At 38.5% G+C, this 18,168-nt stretch overlaps 1 protein-coding gene across 6 annotated transcripts in view; it reads right to left on the reverse strand.

The window, feature by feature from the left end:
- LOC149228165 (autophagy protein 5-like) overlaps window positions 1–18,168 on the reverse strand; it is a 364,837-nt gene that overhangs the window by 223,007 nt on the left and 123,662 nt on the right. For 3 of the 6 annotated variants that reach the window (XM_089378073.1, XM_089378070.1, XM_089378069.1), the window contains 2 exons: window positions 2,333–2,386; window positions 807–896 (listed from right to left, as the gene is read on the reverse strand). In XM_089378073.1, coding sequence (XP_089234199.1) covers window positions 807–896; window positions 2,333–2,386 — 144 coding nt within the window. The remainder of the gene's footprint in view (window positions 1–806; window positions 897–2,332; window positions 2,387–18,168) is intronic. The other 3 variants (XM_089378074.1, XM_089378072.1, XM_089378071.1) reach the window with 1 other exon arrangement.

The raw sequence follows: 18,168 nt of genomic DNA on the forward strand, positions 1-18,168 counted from the left end.
TTTAATGCTCCTCACAAGAGAAAAGTTAATTTTTATAAGTTTGTTTCTATTAAGCTGGATTCACAAAAAGCTTGTGATCTATCTGTGTTTGCTCTCAAATTTTCATGCTATTTTGTGCTATACATGTTTTTATATAAAGCGAACACAGAAAGTAGAGACTTACTTTTCCAAATTCCTCACTTTGTCTGCTCATATCGTCTTTTGGAATATTGACTGCCTAATGAGTTTGATAGAATTATGTTCATTATACCAGACTTTCCTTAGATTTAAAAAAACCTATGACATGAAATTATATGAACAACTCAAAACTAAATCAATTCTGCTGTGTTACATAACCAAAACAAAGTGTTTAAGGAGTGCAAATCTCCATAACATGAGATTATATTAACAACTCAAAACTAAACTAACTCTGCTGTTTTACATAACCAAAACAAAGTGGTTAAGAAGTGCAAAGCTACATGACCAAAGCAACGCCGCATTGGTCAACAAGCATGTCTATTGCAAGTAAACATATGGGTGAAAAACTGCATGAGGAAAATGATATCAGTGTACCAAAATATGTCAGTAGTTTTCCTGCCTAGTAACATATCATATTTCCATTTTCTGTTCATAGACTCTATTAAGTCAAGCCTCCACACCCCTTATTGAAAATGACACATCACAATCATCACACTTGACTTGGACAACAGCTATCAAGCCACATTCCTCATACCAAACATACAATTCGCTTTCCAATATTTGGCTGAGCTCTGGCTTAGGCTGTAAAAAGTCAAAAATTGAAGCCTAAAAGCCTAGTTCACACGCACCTCTTTTAGTGAATTAATAAAACTCCATTTCACGCTGTCTTCACCCTCACATGGGCTTAATATATCTGCTGGATACCCTCTAAAGTGAACCTGCACAACACTCACAACGACAATCTCTCAATCAAGAACCATGTAAGTAGGGGAATGCATATTAAGTAAATGCTAATAACAGTTTCAAACAAACTAATTCCATATCCATATCCAAGGAAATATTTGTTATGAAACTCGAAGCAGAAGGGAAACACTCTGGAAATATGGCTAATTATCTCCTTTGCAAAACTTTAAAAGTGATAGCCCTTCTCTAGAGTAGTTATCAGCTTTGAAATGCAACTGATATTAATTGGTGTTGCAGTACTCGCTGCATGTTTCTTTTCCAAAAAACAAACAACTGGAATTTATGAGACTTTGACGGAGCAAGAATCGTTGAGGTTTGTGATCCGAATTCCACCAATGCATGACACAAAACATTTTTCTGTGTATGATTTCAGACTGGCTGTAACAAGACAGATTCGCATTCATCATTGTTTAATTTCCATCATACCCATATCACAGACATTTCTTTACAATGTAACTACTGGAAGTTTTTGCACTGTTTTTACATGTGATATTTATGAAATATCTGGAGTTTGGGCACCTCCAGAGATTATTACAGAACTTATATTTTGATAGACTGTCTGACCGCATTAATGAGTTTGCTCAAGTTTCTCTCAAAAAAAAATTAAAACAAAATAGGGCCAATATTGTCGAACAAATGGTAAAATGGGATAGATGATCTTAAGTACCATGTCTTCAATCAGTATGTTTTTTATAGAATCAATCATTGACAATTACCAAAGAAATATTCCAGCAACAGTACATCAAGAAAACAAACCTCTTGCCTTTGCAGACTGTCTAAATTAAGTTTTCTTTTTTTCTAAAGGCACTTGTGTTCCCTAATTTTTCATGTAAATATGATTGGTTACAACTATTGAGAGAAAAGTTCCTAGAATTTTGGATCTGAATGGGAAAAAAAACGTTCTTAAAGAGAAACCATTTCTTGCTTGCAACTTTCCTGCATGTCAAGGTTACATTGTTTGCTTTCTATCACTCTAATTTGCAAGAAACAAATAATTATATTATACACTGACATCTGGTATAGGTACAAAGCTTCAACCTATAGTCATCCCTTAAGGCACATCACCATAGTTTACTTATCCATATCACAGATCAAGCATTAAGTATTGGCACTATTTTCCATCCTGCTTCTGAAAAACTACGCATTGCAATGGATAACTAGTGAAAAAGATATGCTCCTTGAGATCACTTATTCAAGGAGAATGAAAATAGTGCTTTGAGCAGTACAACATTTTGTACCAGAATGTTTGGACAATTTGCATTTGCCTACGAAAAATGGCTTAACTAGTCCTGTTGTTGGGACAGTTTGCTACTAAAAATTAAAATTGACTGAATAAATGTTCCACCACATTTCTAGGACATGGAGATGTGAGAATGAGGGAACAGATTCAGAGGAAGTGTGTAAATATTACCCCAAATTTTAAGGATTTTCCATAAGGGATGTCGGGGTCCCAACATAAGAGGCCCTGTCCAAAATACTAAATACATTGAAAATATGAATATTAAAATTATAAAACAGGAACAAAGTTGTTCTGATTTTAATGATGAATAATCTAATCACAAATATGAAACTAGTATAATTAAATAATGGCATATAGCAAGAACAAAATAAACAAACCTAACCACCATTATATTTCTATTTTTAGAGGTTAACATCATCAATGTCCATGTCAAAATGAAATACAGTAAATACTAAACAAAATAGTAAAACTAAATACTAAAGAGTTTAGACTCAAAGTCAAAATAAACAGTCGAATTAGGGTATTAATGCTATAGATTCATTACATAAAGTAGAATTACTCTTACGAGGGATTTTCCTTCATTTATGTTTTAAACAACAATTAAAATTTTACTTTCTACTAAATTTCATTTTGTTTGTAAAAGCTGAAAGCCAATTTTTTTACAAGGCAGCACCCAGGAGTACCCTTGCCTATTAAGGTATTCCAAGGAGTCCCTAGTACTTGGGAAGTCAACATTCAAGTGCCAAGGTTGATCCATTTGAGTAGAGAACATTCCCTTTTCAGTTGAAAATGTTCCAGTGTAAGCAAGAAATGTTCTTACCCAAGTCAATTGTCATCCCCAGCGCACCAAGAATGACAAGAGCATTCCAAATGATGCTCTGTACATGGAGATCACAGGGAGCACACACCTAAGGGCTGTAAGCACAATCCCATAGAACATCACTTTGAATTGTCATTAAGCGATATTTGCATTTCTTCAACCCAATTCCTTTTGTAATTAAAAAATGAGGATCAATATATGTGTGTGCTTAATTTGTGTTATTATGTTGATCCAGTATCAATGATCTGGGAGTTGTGTGAACAATTTCTACCACCCAACTTCCTAACCATCAATTGGACTGTATCTAGAGATGTAATCAAGAATAGTTCATTTACAAGAATATAACCAACACGAGAAAGATAACATAAAAGCATCAATATAGATAAATAAATATAATTGATAGTGAATGAAAGATGATTTCCAATGACCTTTGTGATGGTATATATGCACATGGATGGGTTACAAGGTGAAAGGTTATGATGAAAGGTTATAACTTATGACCCTTAGGGGTATAATGTTTTGTTTCTGCGTTCTTATCTTTCATCTAGAAAATTAGTTTCTGACTTGATTAATAACTCAGCCCAGTAAAACAACACCTCCATGTTAACATTGAAGAATGGCACATCTAGCCCTCCAAGGTACGTTTCCATAATAATTTCCAGCAAACAGACTAACATGTCATGTTAGTCCATTTTTCCTTGAGTATCTATGAATGCAACAAACTAGTTCTTTAATCTATAAGGTTCAATATGGAAAATTAGCCTTTTCCTCCATTATAATGTTGATTTTTTGTGTAGCATCAGGAGGTATTCATGCATGTATGTTTCCATAATAATTTCCAGCAAACAGACTAAGGTTGAACATGTCATGTTAGTCCATTTTTCCTTGAGTATCTATGAATGTAACAAACTATTTCTTTAATCTATAAGGTTCAATATGGAAAATTAGCCTTTTCCTCCATTATAATGTTGATTTTTTGCGTAGCATCAAGACGTATTCATGCATGCCTAAGTCGGCCTAAAATAATTATGAAGAATTAAATAGAAATTAGATTTGTGAATGACAAGTCAGCCTAGGAGGGTGAAGAGACGTGCCACTTGTTGGAATTTCTAAGTCTGACATGTTAGAAACCCTTCATGCACTTTACTGATTTATTCCTACGTGCTTGTTCTGTTAATTAACAAGTTATTTACCATGTAAATACTGAAAATAAATACAAATGCATGCTCAACACATTACAGATCATCAAAAATAGAAACAAGCACACAAGTGACACCGTTGTTTTTGGACTAATGTCCCCGGAAAACCCAATGCGGGAAAACCGGTGCAACTATCTGAGGGTTTGATTTATTAAGCAGTTTCACAATACAATCTGGGTGACAAATCCAACTCACCCAACAGAGAAAAACCTCAGCAGTAGTACCTCTCTACTCAGAAGCAGATATATCATATTACGGCTGAAACCCAGGATGAACACTCTGGCAGCTCCACAGCTCCAATCTGCCCCACAAAACCCCAGCGTCAACCTCTAGGGACTGCATCAGCCTCTCTCTGGCCCAGCGTTAGCCCAGCATCACTCTGGCTTGGCCTGCGTCAGCCTCTGGAGGCACTACATCAGCCCTCTAGCCCTCTGCATCACCCACGCTAGCCCTCTGAGGCACTGCGCAGCTCCTGGCTGCCTCTGCGTGAGCCCTGGCTGGCTCTGCGTGAACCCTTGGCTGCTTTTGCGTCCCTCTCTCCGACTACTGCGTTGATCCTCCTAGTGCTATCTCTACCTCTCTGCTTCTGTATTCACTGCCCCTCAGCTACAACTCTGATCACTCTCTCAACTTTCTCAGCAAACCCAACCCCAGAAAGTCGAAATCTTGATCTCTTGGTGTGTTCTCCAAGTGACCCTCAAGCCTCCTCTTATACTTTTCTCGTTGACAAATCAACAACCGAGATTAAGTCCCTAATCAACAACTAAGATTAGATCTGGCTTGATCCATGACTTTTGGACCATTCTAACACAGTTTTATATTAATTTACATTAATATTTTATTTTCCCTAAGTTTAGACTTAGGGACTCCATTAAAAATATTAATTATTTTAATATCTCCCAAACTGCTTAGAATCTGCCCAAACCCTTTCTGAGTATTGGAAATCTCATGTGCCTTAGCCTCTCCACCAATTTTCGTGGCTACAGCACATCCAATGCTACCCCAAATCAACATTCCCTCTTAGCAAGGATTGTGCTCTAATAATACTCTTCACTGAGCATCACTCTGATCATCCGGCATCGGTCCCTGTGTTGATGCTAGGCTTGCTGCACAACATCCTCTGCATCCTGTACTGTTACCCATGGCCCTGCCACTACCACTGTTGCATCCGTACTGCAACTCCCTCTGCATCCGTGGTGCTGCCCATGGCCCTGCCACTGCCAATGCTGCATCTGCACTGCAACCCCTCTCATCATGTTGCATCATGTTGCCCATAGCACTACCACTGCTAACTACTGAACTGCAACTCAGTTACTAAGAAGTAAGTAATTGATCTCCCAACTCTGACATCTTCGTTAGACTAGAAACACTCATGATGTTGAAGCTCCCTCTGTCGCTGACAAGTGCTCCCTCTCTTACCTCTACGCTGTTGCAACAACTCTATGCATCTCGCACCGTTGCACACCTCTCTGTGCCATCCTGCACTGGTGCAACACTCCCGTGCCTCTCGCACTGTTGCAGCCTACTAGCCTCGTGTTGTCCTGGGAATCCTGCACTGTAGCTCCCTCTGTCGCTCCATCCGCATCCGTCTCTACTGACATCGCTAGTACTGCTACTCCTCTTTGGGGCTCCCGTAGCAAGGTCTAATCCAAGAGGCTGAGTACCTCGAGGATCCTGCCCCTCATTGCCTGTAGTCCTCCTGACTATAGCTCGATGTCTCCCCACTTCTTCTGAAATGGCACATGAGCACTCATGGCACAATCATCGTCCGTCTCCACTTCCTTCTTTGCCCTTGCTGGCACTACCTTGGTCTCAGAGGCCTCTCCTTTACTCTTCTTCCTTGGACACTAGGTCCCATAATGACCCAACTCCCCACAGTGGAAGCATTTGACCTTGGAGAGGTCCTTCTTTCATTTCTCCTGCTTTCCCTCAGATGCTAGGGCAACATCTTCCTCCTCCTTCTTGATTCTAATCCCCTTGTCGCTGCTTCCAGCCTTGCTCAGCCTTCTGATCTCTTCTTGGCGAAGAGCAACCCACATTTCCTCCCAATCTAGAAGGGTCGCCCTGCCCAGTCTACTCTGGACAAACACCTCCTAGTCTTTTGAGATTGAATTTAGGGTTGTTCTCACCATCAATTCTGGATCCGAAGTTGCCCCTGTGGAAATCAGTTGATCCCGGATCTCCTTCAATCGACCAAGGAATGGGTCAATCTGTTCTCCCTTCTTCATCTGGTATGATCGCAGTTGATTTTCTAGTAGCATCTTCCTCTACACGGAAGTATGCTGATACAACTTGGTCAGGGCCTCCCACATCTCCTGTGTCGTGTTCTTCTCAGCAATATGTGGTACTATATGATCCTTGACCCCATCAAGGATGATACTCTTAGCCCTTGCCATTGCATCCTCGTACCTGTCATTATCAGCCGGGTCAACTGGGATAGCTATCGTCCTGAAGGTAAAGTGCTTGACACGATTCCTGTCTAATACGGATAAGATTCTAGCCTTCTGTAATGACCCACCTATAGCTATAAATAAAATACCAGTATTAGCATACATACGAGGCCTCCAAATGATAGCTACGTATGTATGGACCCGTATGTAACGCACTGTATATATAATAAACCCTCAAACGAACAGAAATGTCAGTTTTAATGTTTGGTAAATTAAAATTTAAACATTAAAATTGACATTTCTATTCGTTTGAGAGTTTATTATATATACAGTGCGTTACATATGAGTCCATACATACGTAGCTATCGTATGGAGGCCTCGTATGTATGCTAATACTGGTATTTTATTTATAGCTATAGGTGGGTCATTACACCTTCCATACTACGAAGTTTGAGGCTGCGTCCAGTCTGTCCTGGTCTCTTACTCCGTGTAGTGCCATTTCGCTGCTCCTCTACTTCCCTCCTGGAAGTTCTTGGTATGACTCCTCTGAGCCTCGATTTCCCTCCTTGAAACCCTTTTTCCAACGTCGAGATGCCCCTCTCCAATCGTCTATGCAACTGCAACACTGATTTGGATTCCTTGGCTATAAATCCACCTCGTCAGCAACTCCCTCTACCTTGGCCTTGCCCTGTTAGGTACTATTCTGACTACAGTACCCCACCAACTCCACTCTACAACTTACCCACAGCCTCCTAAACCCCAGCAAACTGAAGGTTAGAGCTCCTAGGCTCTGCACAATCTCGGCACCAGCAAATCAGCTTCCTCAGCCAACTGCATCAACCCTCCTGGCCTCTGTGTGGCTCTGCGTGAGCCTGTCTTTGCCTCCCTCAGCCTCTGCGCAGCCTCTTCTTGGCTCAATCTTGATGACGCAGGCACTGCGTCACCCCTTCCTTGCTGCTACTCTGCTAGGAACAACTTCTGTCACTCGGGACAGTTGTTTTCTGTTGTTGCTGCTCTGCTCAGTTGATGTCCTCAGTTCTCTTGTGATCTGCAACCACGCTCTGATACCATGTTGGAATTTCTAAGTCTGACACGTTAGAAACCCTTCATGCACTTTACTGATTTATTCCTACCTACTTGTTCTGTTAATTAACAAGTTATTTACCATGTAAATACTAGAAATAAATACAAATGCATGCTCAACACATTACAGATCATCAGAAATAAAAACAAGCACACAAGTGACACTGTTGTTTTTGGACTAATGTACCTGGAAAAACCCAATGTGGAAAAACCGATGCAGCTATCTGAGGGTTTGATTTATTTAGTTTTAAAATACAATCTGGGTGCCAAATTCGGCTCACCCAACAGAGAAAAATCTCGACAGTAGTACCTCTCTACTCGGAAGCAGATATTCTGGCTGAAACCCGGGATAAACACTCTGGCAATGCCACAACTCCAATCTGCCCCACGAAACCCCAGCGTCAACCTCTAGGGGCTGCGTCAGCCTCTCTCTGGCCTAGCGTTAGCCGGGCGTCACTCCGGCTTGGCCTGCGTCAGCCCTCTGGCCCTCTGCGTCACCCACGCTATCCCTTTGAGGCACTGCGCAGCTCCTCGCTGGCTCTGCGTGAACCCTTGGCTGCTTTTGCGTCCCTCTCTCCAACTACTGCGTTGATCCTCTTGTTGCTATCTCTACCTCTCTGCTTCTATATTCACTGCCCCTCAGCTACATGTCTGATCACTCTCTCAACTTTCTCAGCAAACCCAGCCCAAGAAAGTCAAAATCTTGATCTCTTGGTGTGTTCTCCAAGTGACCCTCAAGCCTCCTCTTATACTTTTCTCGCGGCCGAGATTAAGTCCCTGATCAACGGCTAAGATTAGATCTGGCTTGATCCATGACTTTTGGACCATTCTAACACAGTTTTATATTAATTCAATTTAATATTTTATTTTCCCTAAGTTTAGAATTAGGGACTCCATTAAAAATATTAATTATTTTAATATCTCCCAAACTGCTTAGAATCTGCCCCTTCCTGGGTATTGGAGATCTCATGTGCCTTAGCCTCTCCACCAATTTTCGTGGCTAGAGCACATCCGATGCTACCCCAAATCAACACCGCTTGGGTTATTTTAATTTTTACCCCACTTCGACAAGTATATATAGATGATGTGACATTTCATTTTCTCAACCAATGAAGAGCAAGTCTAAGCATGAAGAAGTTTGTTTTGGAGATCATCTTTCTATCTTTCTATCTCTCTCTTGGCCGCATGTGTGAAGGAGTCTTTGACTGAGTTCTTGGACAGGTTTGACCAGCATTCTTGGACAGTCACATGTGTGAATAGAAGGATGAATTTGATCGTCGCAGTTGACTGAGGTTGACTAACCGAGCTGATTTGTAATGTCCCTTTTGAGAATTTTGTGGTATTTTTCTGAGAATTCTCTTTATAAATTTTATGTCGACATTTTCACCAAAAACCCACGAAATTGTACTAAAATGCACCAATAAATAGCAACCCAGAAATTATACAAGCATGGCAAATACATTATCAATTTGCAAAACATCAAGAAATGCAGCAGAAGAAATGACCCAGCTTTATTTATTATAATATAGCATGCAGAGTACAACTGGAAATATTTGAGACAAAAGAGAAAGATGATAGCTGAGTGAACCTCCAAATATTTTGCTGATATGCTGATCCTGATCTCTCAAAACTCCACAACAACTGCCACTGAATCAACTGAAAGACGATGAAGCACCAATTGAGGACCTGAATGATCCTCACTCCAATATCCCTGAAGCTCTATGAAACTCCTGGATGAAGTCTCCTCAAAGAGAGTTGGGTTTCCGTCCAACACTCAACAACATACCTGAGGGTTTCCATCTTAGGGCTCCCAATGAAGTAAAGAACCGGGTTCTCAACCTCTCATACAAGAAGAAATATCAAATCCAAGATGTCCTCCAATGGCCTCCTCCTCTTTTATAGATTTGATGGACCCCTTTAGAACCTCCTATTTTATTATTATTTTAATCATGGAGCACTTTTCCCTCTTTTATTTCAATTAAATATTCTTTTTAATGCAGGAAAAGGGTAAATTGGCCACCATGTCTCCTCAAATCACTGAAACTCACATATAACCATCCCATCATGTAGATATTCTCATTTTGGTTCCAACGAGCTATTACACTAAGGTGTTCTGTCAAGTATTCTTCCCGGAATGCCACCTTAAGTGTAATTAATTGAGTCAGACCCAATAATATCTCTGTTTTTTTAAGTTGTCGGAATGCACAGGAAGGAAAGGCAAATTGTGCAGATGATTGCCATAATATACCAAGTGATTGCCATCAGACCTCATAGAAACTCCTCAAAACCCCTCCAAAAGCCCCTGGGCCCACTAATGACACCAACCTACACCTGTGACCTGTCTGCCCCCAACTCTGAAAGTCCATCCTAACCATGTCATAAGGTACACCAGAAAAAGGAACATTACATGATTTGACTACAGTTTGACTGAAATTTGTACTATGGTTGACCACAGGGTTGATTGTAGGGTTGACCACAGTTGACAATAGAGCCAAAATATGATTGTAGGAAGATTGACCAAACCAAGTTGGCTAGTGTTGCATTTCTTATATTTTGGCTGGTTTGACCAACATAGACTTTCTAATGATTGACCATGTTTGACTGGTATTTTAACTTAGATTATTGGCACATATTTCTAGACAAAATTATTGATTTTGTAAATCTTATTGAAGGATAATTTCTCCTAAAGAAAAGTTACAGGGTTTTGTCCCAAGGTTGGGTTTCTCAGGATAAAATTTGTTGTCTCTATTGTGCATGGTTGTCTTTCTATGATCTTTATTGCTTCCTCTACATTTATTGTTGATATTTTTGAAGTGTAATTGCTCAATGATATCAGTGGCATAGCACACTGTGTGAAAATCATTAAGAAGTAATATCTCGCAGAAAATTGTATTCTACCATGCATCTTGTAGAAAATTCAACAGGGTATCAGAGTTTTGTTGAAAGAGAAGCCATTGAAGTTAGCCTAAGAGACAAATGTTCAGCAGCTTGGTTTTGAAATCTCTTGTCAAAATGGCACCAAGTCTCAGAGTTGAAGAAAGGTTAGATGGTGCCATCAACTTCAGATCTTGGAAAACCAGAATACTCCTTATCTTAGAAGAGAATGAGCTTCAAGAACATGTGGAGAAAGCCATTCTAGAACTAGAGGGAGCTCAACAGAAAGCCAAGTATAAGAAGAAGGAAGCCAAGGCGAAAAGAATCTTGGTTGATTCCATAAAGGACCACTTGATTCCTCATGTTGTTGCACTGAAAACTGCCAAAGAAGTACATGATGCTCTGGTAGGATTGTCTTAAAGCAGCGACACTAGTAGGAAGTTAACCTTGAGAAATTGTCTCCATTATGTCATGATGACTAGAACAGATTGTGTTGTCTCATATCTTGCGAGAGCCTCCGAGATCAACGATGAGTTTGTAGCCACAGGAGATACCATTGATGATACAGATCTTGTTACAGTATCTCTCAAAGGATTTCACTCCTCATGGGAGCCATTTATTCAGGGACTTTGTGCACGAGAAAAATTGTCCAAGTTTGATAAGCTATGGATTGATTGTGTCTAAGAGGAGACCAGATTGTTGTCCAAGAATAGCTTGCAAAATCGCAAGATAAAGAAACTCAAGCTCTTGCAGCTCACACAAGGAAAGGAAAAGGAAGAAGGAACTTTTGAAAGTTAGATAAGAAGAATACAGGTAGAAGACCTGCTCCTATTCAAGATCAGAAGAAGAAAGATATGTCAAAGGTCAAGTGCTTCATTTGTCATGATTTTGGACATTATGCCTCCCAGTGTCCTGAGAAGAAAAGGAAGGGAAAGCAGCATGCATCAACAGCGAATATTGATGATGATGAAGATGATGATGATGAGCATCCACCTCAAAAGAAGTCAAAGGAATTTTTCCTTTAGAAACAATCACTAATAGGAGTGATCTTTGGTTTGTGGACAGTGGTGCCTCTAGGCATATGATAGGTTTCCAAGCTTTTCTTACAGATTAGTTAGAGAGGGAGTTACAATTCCCTACAATCCTCAGAAAAAAGAGATAAGCACTTTACATTTTTTCTCGCTTGATTATTATTATTACTTTTGATTTTTTAGTCAACCTCTTGTCCTTGTATTTTGCTTGGTTTTGATTTGTTTTTCCTTTCTTTTCCATGCCTTCCTGAATGGGGAAAGGAAGAACAAGTCCATTGTCGAGGCTTCCAAGGTGATGATTCATGCAACAGATGGCAGCATCAAAAAGTACAAGCGATTTTTGTGGTAAGAGGGTTTTCCCAAAAGGAGGAAGTAGACTAATATCATTTTTCCTTGCAAGATCTGATTGCTCTAATACTAGAAGGAAAGAAAAATCCAAGGAAGTGAAATCTTTGTTTTGGTCTCTATCTCTCTCACATGTGTGAAATCTAGGGTTTTTTAGCTTCCTAAAGGGGCCGAAATTACAAGTCTGAGTTGCAAGGGGACGAAGTGCAGTATCTTATAGCTGGAAGGAAGAATACCCTACCTTGACCTCATTGACCTTGGGAGAAGTTGTCTTTCTCTAGGAAGGTCTCAGGAGGAAGTTGAATTAGGGTTTTTGTAGTTGCTACAAGGCCAAAATTACAGTGTCAAAGTTGCAAGACGAGGTTGCAGTATTGATGTTGGCAAGTCGAAGTTGCAGTTTAAAGCTAGCTGGTGTGGAATCAAGAAAGGATTTGTTGGAGGGTTGACTTGGTACTTGGAGAAGGACTTGGTCTAGGGTTTGGGACTGTCTCATCTAAAGCAGATTCTATAAGAAGAGACGAGTTTTTCGAGTTTTCCCTTGGAGGGGTTTTGCCCTAGCTGAGAGCCTAATTTCTATGTCCTCTATTGTTACTATTTCGTTCTTGATATTTGTTTGATGAAAAGATTTAACTAAAGAACAGAAGAAGATTAACTAAGTTCACAAGCAAATATTAAGGTTGAGGAAAATTGATATAATAAGTTGCCATCTTTGCATTTTCCAACACTAATAAGATTATCATAGTCAAAGGTCTGCAAAAAATGCATTAATTAGCACTAAAATATAATCAAACCTTCTAAAAAGCACAATTTGTTACAAGAAAACTAAACATCCTTAAAGGAACAAACAAGAATTGATGAAATCACTTCTTCTTTGTCACTCAAGATATTTCTACTTTCAACAAGACAATTAGGCTTCTAAACTCAAAAAAGAAACCAGTTGATCAGAATAATGACAACTCAAAAGAGTAGAATACTTCCCTTCCAATTTTTCCAACTCCTCGTTCAAAGGTCTCTTGTTCTTTTTGTAACCTCCTTCAAGTAGTTCCTACCTTCAATTTTTTTTAATTTATTTAATCAATCTTTCTCTTTTAATTTTGGGAGAAGAGGGTCATTTGAAGGAAATTTTATATTTTTAATTTATTTTCTCATTTGAAAGAAATTTTATATTTTTAATTTATTTTTTGGTAGGTGGGGTCTCACTAGGCTCATATCCATAGCATATCATTAGACATCACCTTGTGACTCCCTCAAATCTATCATGCAAATGCTTGCATGGCATATATGCAATGTCACCAATCATAGTCAACTATATCATCAAACATCATATATATATACATTATGAGTATAAAAGCATAATGAAAATTCATCAAAAATGGCATGCATGATATCATCCTTGCATCTCTCACATGTCCATAAAGCACCATAATCAAAAACTAATATTGTTGTCATAATGTATGTATATATCCATGTCTGAAAAGTAAGCAAATAAAAGTCAAGTTAGAACCCCAATCATGACAACTTTGGATCCTTGTGTGAGCCAAAGACTTTTCACTTTCCATCACTCCTATGCCCTTCATCTACTTCAAGATTCAAATCTAGGAAAGAAAGTTCTCTTCTCCCCTCAGCATTAGCCTTGGGAGTGATCGTGCGAGAATGGGCTGAAGTGACATGAGTGGCACAGAAAACAAGTACAAGGATCATAGGTTGTTTTCCTTTATCTATATGTACAAGAGAATCTGAGGCTCTCATATAGGGAAATGCTCAGCATGAGACATAGCAGATGGAACCAAAGGGCCAGTTAGGAACAGGTGGGGGAATGTCATTTCAAGAACTAGAGGACCAATTAGCAATCCCAAAGGTTAGTCTAATGGGATCCATCCATCGTGATATTAGGGATGTTATGGAGGACGATGATGCTCAAGTATCTCCATGATATAGGGGTGTTGTTGAGGAGAATTATAAGGTACAAGGGTAGGGGGAGGTCCTCCTAGATATAGGTGGCCAGTTTGGATCAACTGGTTAAATTCATCTGAATCAACATCAAAATGGATAGAAAATCGATTCATTTGTTTCTATTTTCACGCCATGTCACATTTTCTCTTCGGTCGTGTCACTCGCAGTTCTCTTGAGAACCCCTGCTAAAGAAACTCATCTATGTTGAAATAGAAGATCTTCATGACATCATACATCTTAATCACATGATAACTAAACAAATCAAATAACCACTTGCATAGCTTTGCTCAATGCTCGAAAACATCATATGGCTAATGAAGGGACTGGAAAGGAAAGTGAAATAATAAGAGATGTTTTATTCATGCATGTTAAGGCATATAGGTTCACTAGCTACCATTTAAATAGAGGACAAAGCTACAAAATGAAATAAGTGGAATAGTGTATGAACAAGAGGAGTTCTGAAATATTCAAGCCACCATATTAACATATTGAAACTCAGACAATAAGATAGTGTTGTAACCGACTACAAAAATGTCATATATTTCCCAGCAGCACAAGCTATGACCACATATGAGGCAAGGCCTTGATTTTCTTTCATTTTGACAGAGTGTGGTATGAAGACTGTGGGTGAAGATAGTATAAAATGAAAGAGTGGAAGAGTGATTTTGTTTAATAAATATGGTTGAGCGATACAGGCATGAAGGCTGTCAGCATTATTTTGAAAGAAGAAGCTTTCCCTAGGTGTATGAAATAGGACAGTTATGGCATGCTCAGTGTATTAGGGGGACTAGTGCACTGCTAGTAAACTTGAATCAGGATTTACGAGACTAGACAAGGGGGGGCTCGATATGAGCCCTGTTGACCACTGGAGTGGCACCTGATGATTATATGAAGACTCCATGCCCAAGGATGATCCAGAGAACACTTGTACCATCAGATATCATCATTCAACAGAGTTTTTTAACTCTACTTCTATCTTCTCATCATCTTTCTTGTACCCAGATTCCACACCCTGTGAGGAATTGTAATAAGTGATACTAGTAATGATGAGTTTTTGAGTCTGTAACAGGCCTAGGACGTTGGGACTCAATCAGCAAATGAGTACACCTTGGGAGTGTTTTTTTTATCTGGTTAATTATCCCTTCTTTTCAGAGACAGATAATTTTCTGGGTTTTTTCACTCACGTTTTACGCCAAAGTCAGGGTGACGGTTTGAAGGTTGAGTCCCTAACACATCTTAGTGTCTAGAGTCAATGTATATTACCATACTAGATCACACAAAAAATTTCATGGAATTTGATTAGGTCTAGGTAGTTATTTTTTAATTTTTTTTATTTTCCGCACTACGGAAATTGCAAATAAAAATGTATTTAAATTGTAATAAGTGTAGTCTAAAGAAGTTGTATGGGGTATGAATAATCAAAATTACACCTCTCACCCTCAACTTTTTACTATGACACACTTTGAGGGGTTAATAATGTCTTTTGGACCCTCAAAACCCACTTTTCCTAAGTTTAGTGGGAAATTTGGCAATTAATTAAATCAAAAATTAAATAAATGGAGAAAAATAAATATCCACACATGCTAAATGTTGTGGAAATGAGATGGAAAATAATGGGGGAGTTAAAGTTAAGTCCCAAGGTGATGTGGACTCCTAAAATCAAGGAAAGGACATGTGCTCAAATAAAATCGAATTTTCAGCATTAAATGAGAAAGTTGCTTACTTGAAAATTCGAATTTGTGAATTTAATGCACATTTGGGAGGATTTGGGAGAATATTTGGTGGAGGTTTTTGTGGGAAATTGTCCCCACATGGGTTATCACCCATATACACTTGTCATTCTATCATAAAATTCAAATTTGGTACATAAGAAAAGAAGAAAATGATGTCCACTTGCCAGTATTCGATTCTTACACTTGGCATTGGAGCTCCATTCAACAAATTCGAATTTATCTTTGAGATTGTCACCTCATGCCACTTGTTTAATCACTTCTACATTGGGATCGACTCCAATGCCATTTGTCATTGTCATTCTTCATTGGGATTTGCTCCCAACTCTCTATATAATAGAACCATGGGCTCTCATATTGGATCAGATAGTACGAGTTATTGTGCTTGAGGAGACTCTGCGGGATTGTATTCACTACTTACAATATAATACAACAGTGTTTGGGGTAAAGCGTGATGGTGTTCTTCTCCTTGCATGTGTAGTAAATTCTTGACTTGTTGTTATGCTTCTATTTATTTCCTCATGTCATTATTTCCTTCATGCTTGTTTCAAGTTATGTTAGTATGCAGCTATCTCATATTAGCATAAGAATTAATTATTTTCTTTAGAAAAAAGTAAATTTCTAGTGGATAATAGATGTATCTCTAGGAATTCTTTCCACTGCACTTATTTAATTTCATGTCGATATAATGATTTGTGATGAAGTTTTGTAGATGAATCATTATTTGGTCAAGCTTTTCAAGCGTGAGGGGAAATTCTTGGAGGAATCAACCCGAAGAACCTACATGTTTTGAATTCCAAAGTCTCATCTATATCTTATTTGTGTCTTGCAGGGATTCTTAAAGCTTTTATTTCTTGCATCAAAATATCAAACTTGGAAAAATTTATTTTTTACGTATTGTACTTCATTTATCAATATCTGGCTATTTCAAAGAGCTAAGTCATGGCTAGTCAAAGAGGAGAGCTTGCTCATACTCTTTGGCCTAGCCTCTTGTAGATTATTTTTGTAACATACTTTGTTGTCATCTTGGTCTAACATTTGAGTTATTTTTGTATCCTTTTGAGCAAGATAGTTTCTATGCTTTGATTTGTAGACTTATTCATCTTGAAAGCATTTATAATATCTTGTGCTAACAATTTAGTGTTTCACTTTTTAGGTTTATTTTGGCTTTCCATTTGAAAGCATTTCACTTCATTTTAAGCAAAATACAATTTCATTTCTTAAAGAGCAAATACTTGGAAGGCACTTGTTGTTTATGTATTTGATGTTTATCTTATAATGGTTATTGCTCATATCAATTTTTTGTTTATAAATCTTAAAGAGAATCCATTTAACTCTAATAATTCTCCTAGAAACTCACATCCTTTTTAAATTAACTTTTCATTAGGGACCTCCCGCCTTAGCTAACCTAGGAGATAGCTCAAACGGAGAGAGTCGGGATTAGTGAGTTCCCTGCCACCAACCACACCTTGTGGGGTTGAAGGCTTTTCTCACTGACTTGTAGGTAGGTGTAGGTAGCAAGGTTAACAAGGCCCACATCAAAAATAACCTGAATCAAGATTTACAAGACTGGACAAGGGGGGGGGGGCTTGATATGATGCCCACATCAAAAAATTTGTAACAAATTTCATAAAACCAGTGATACATTAATGCAGGTACAGGGTCATAAACTAAGCATGAGTGTAATAATGCACTAAGCGCAGCAGGACCCATGGGTTCAAGTAACTTTATTGCTTGTAATGAAAGAACCTGCAAAATGATAATAACAAGGGTTGAACCAAGGACATTATGATAAAACTCATAGTAACCTGTGGCCCCAACAAGTCCAAATGACCAACAAAACTAGCATTTTTCAAAATAAACTCTTAAGCTGACAGTGTAAAGACCATGAGTGGAATATAACACAATAATTTGAACGAAATGGATATCAACTTGTAGAGGAAATGCTCAGCGTAAATCAGTGGTGGAATATTTCTAATGGAAACACAAACCCATTATACAATACATATTCTTTTAATGCATGCATGGCTGAAGCAAGATGAGAAGAGTGAGACTCATGAGTACTGTGAGTTTTGAAGTGAAATACCAAAGCCACTATGTGTTCATTTGGACCATGTGGTTTAGCCCAAGTCATCTGGAAATAAAGGCATATAAGCGTTTTTAACAAACAATGACTACATATAGTGGCAAGAAGGCTCGTAATGGTAGCTAGAATTTAGACCATGGGCTTGAGGAATTAATTGCAATGGGTGTGAGATAATAACAGCTGAAAGGTAGGGTCAATTATAGAGTTGTTGCATGCTCTTCTTTCTCAAATGCACACTACAAGTGTGCAATTTTAGAGAGAAATGAGTGTTATTCCCTTTTAATGAACTCATCCAGGTCAATTATGAATGAAGCGTAGACAAAATAAGCACAAAAGATAAGAAACGAAGGAAAACTCAAACTAAAGGAGGGGATTAACCAAAACGTATTACACAAGCAGAGCCATACATGCAACTACTATATAAGCTAGCTACACAATGAAATTCCATTTCATCAAAGATAAAAACATGGCATACCTGAGTTACTGAAGCTTTACA

Source organism: Pinus tabuliformis, chromosome J (genome assembly GCF_031772625.1).
Source record: "Pinus tabuliformis cultivar Carrire ecotype Pingquan chromosome J, CPIR1, whole genome shotgun sequence".
NCBI classification, from domain to species: Eukaryota; Viridiplantae; Streptophyta; class Pinopsida; order Pinales; family Pinaceae; genus Pinus; species Pinus tabuliformis.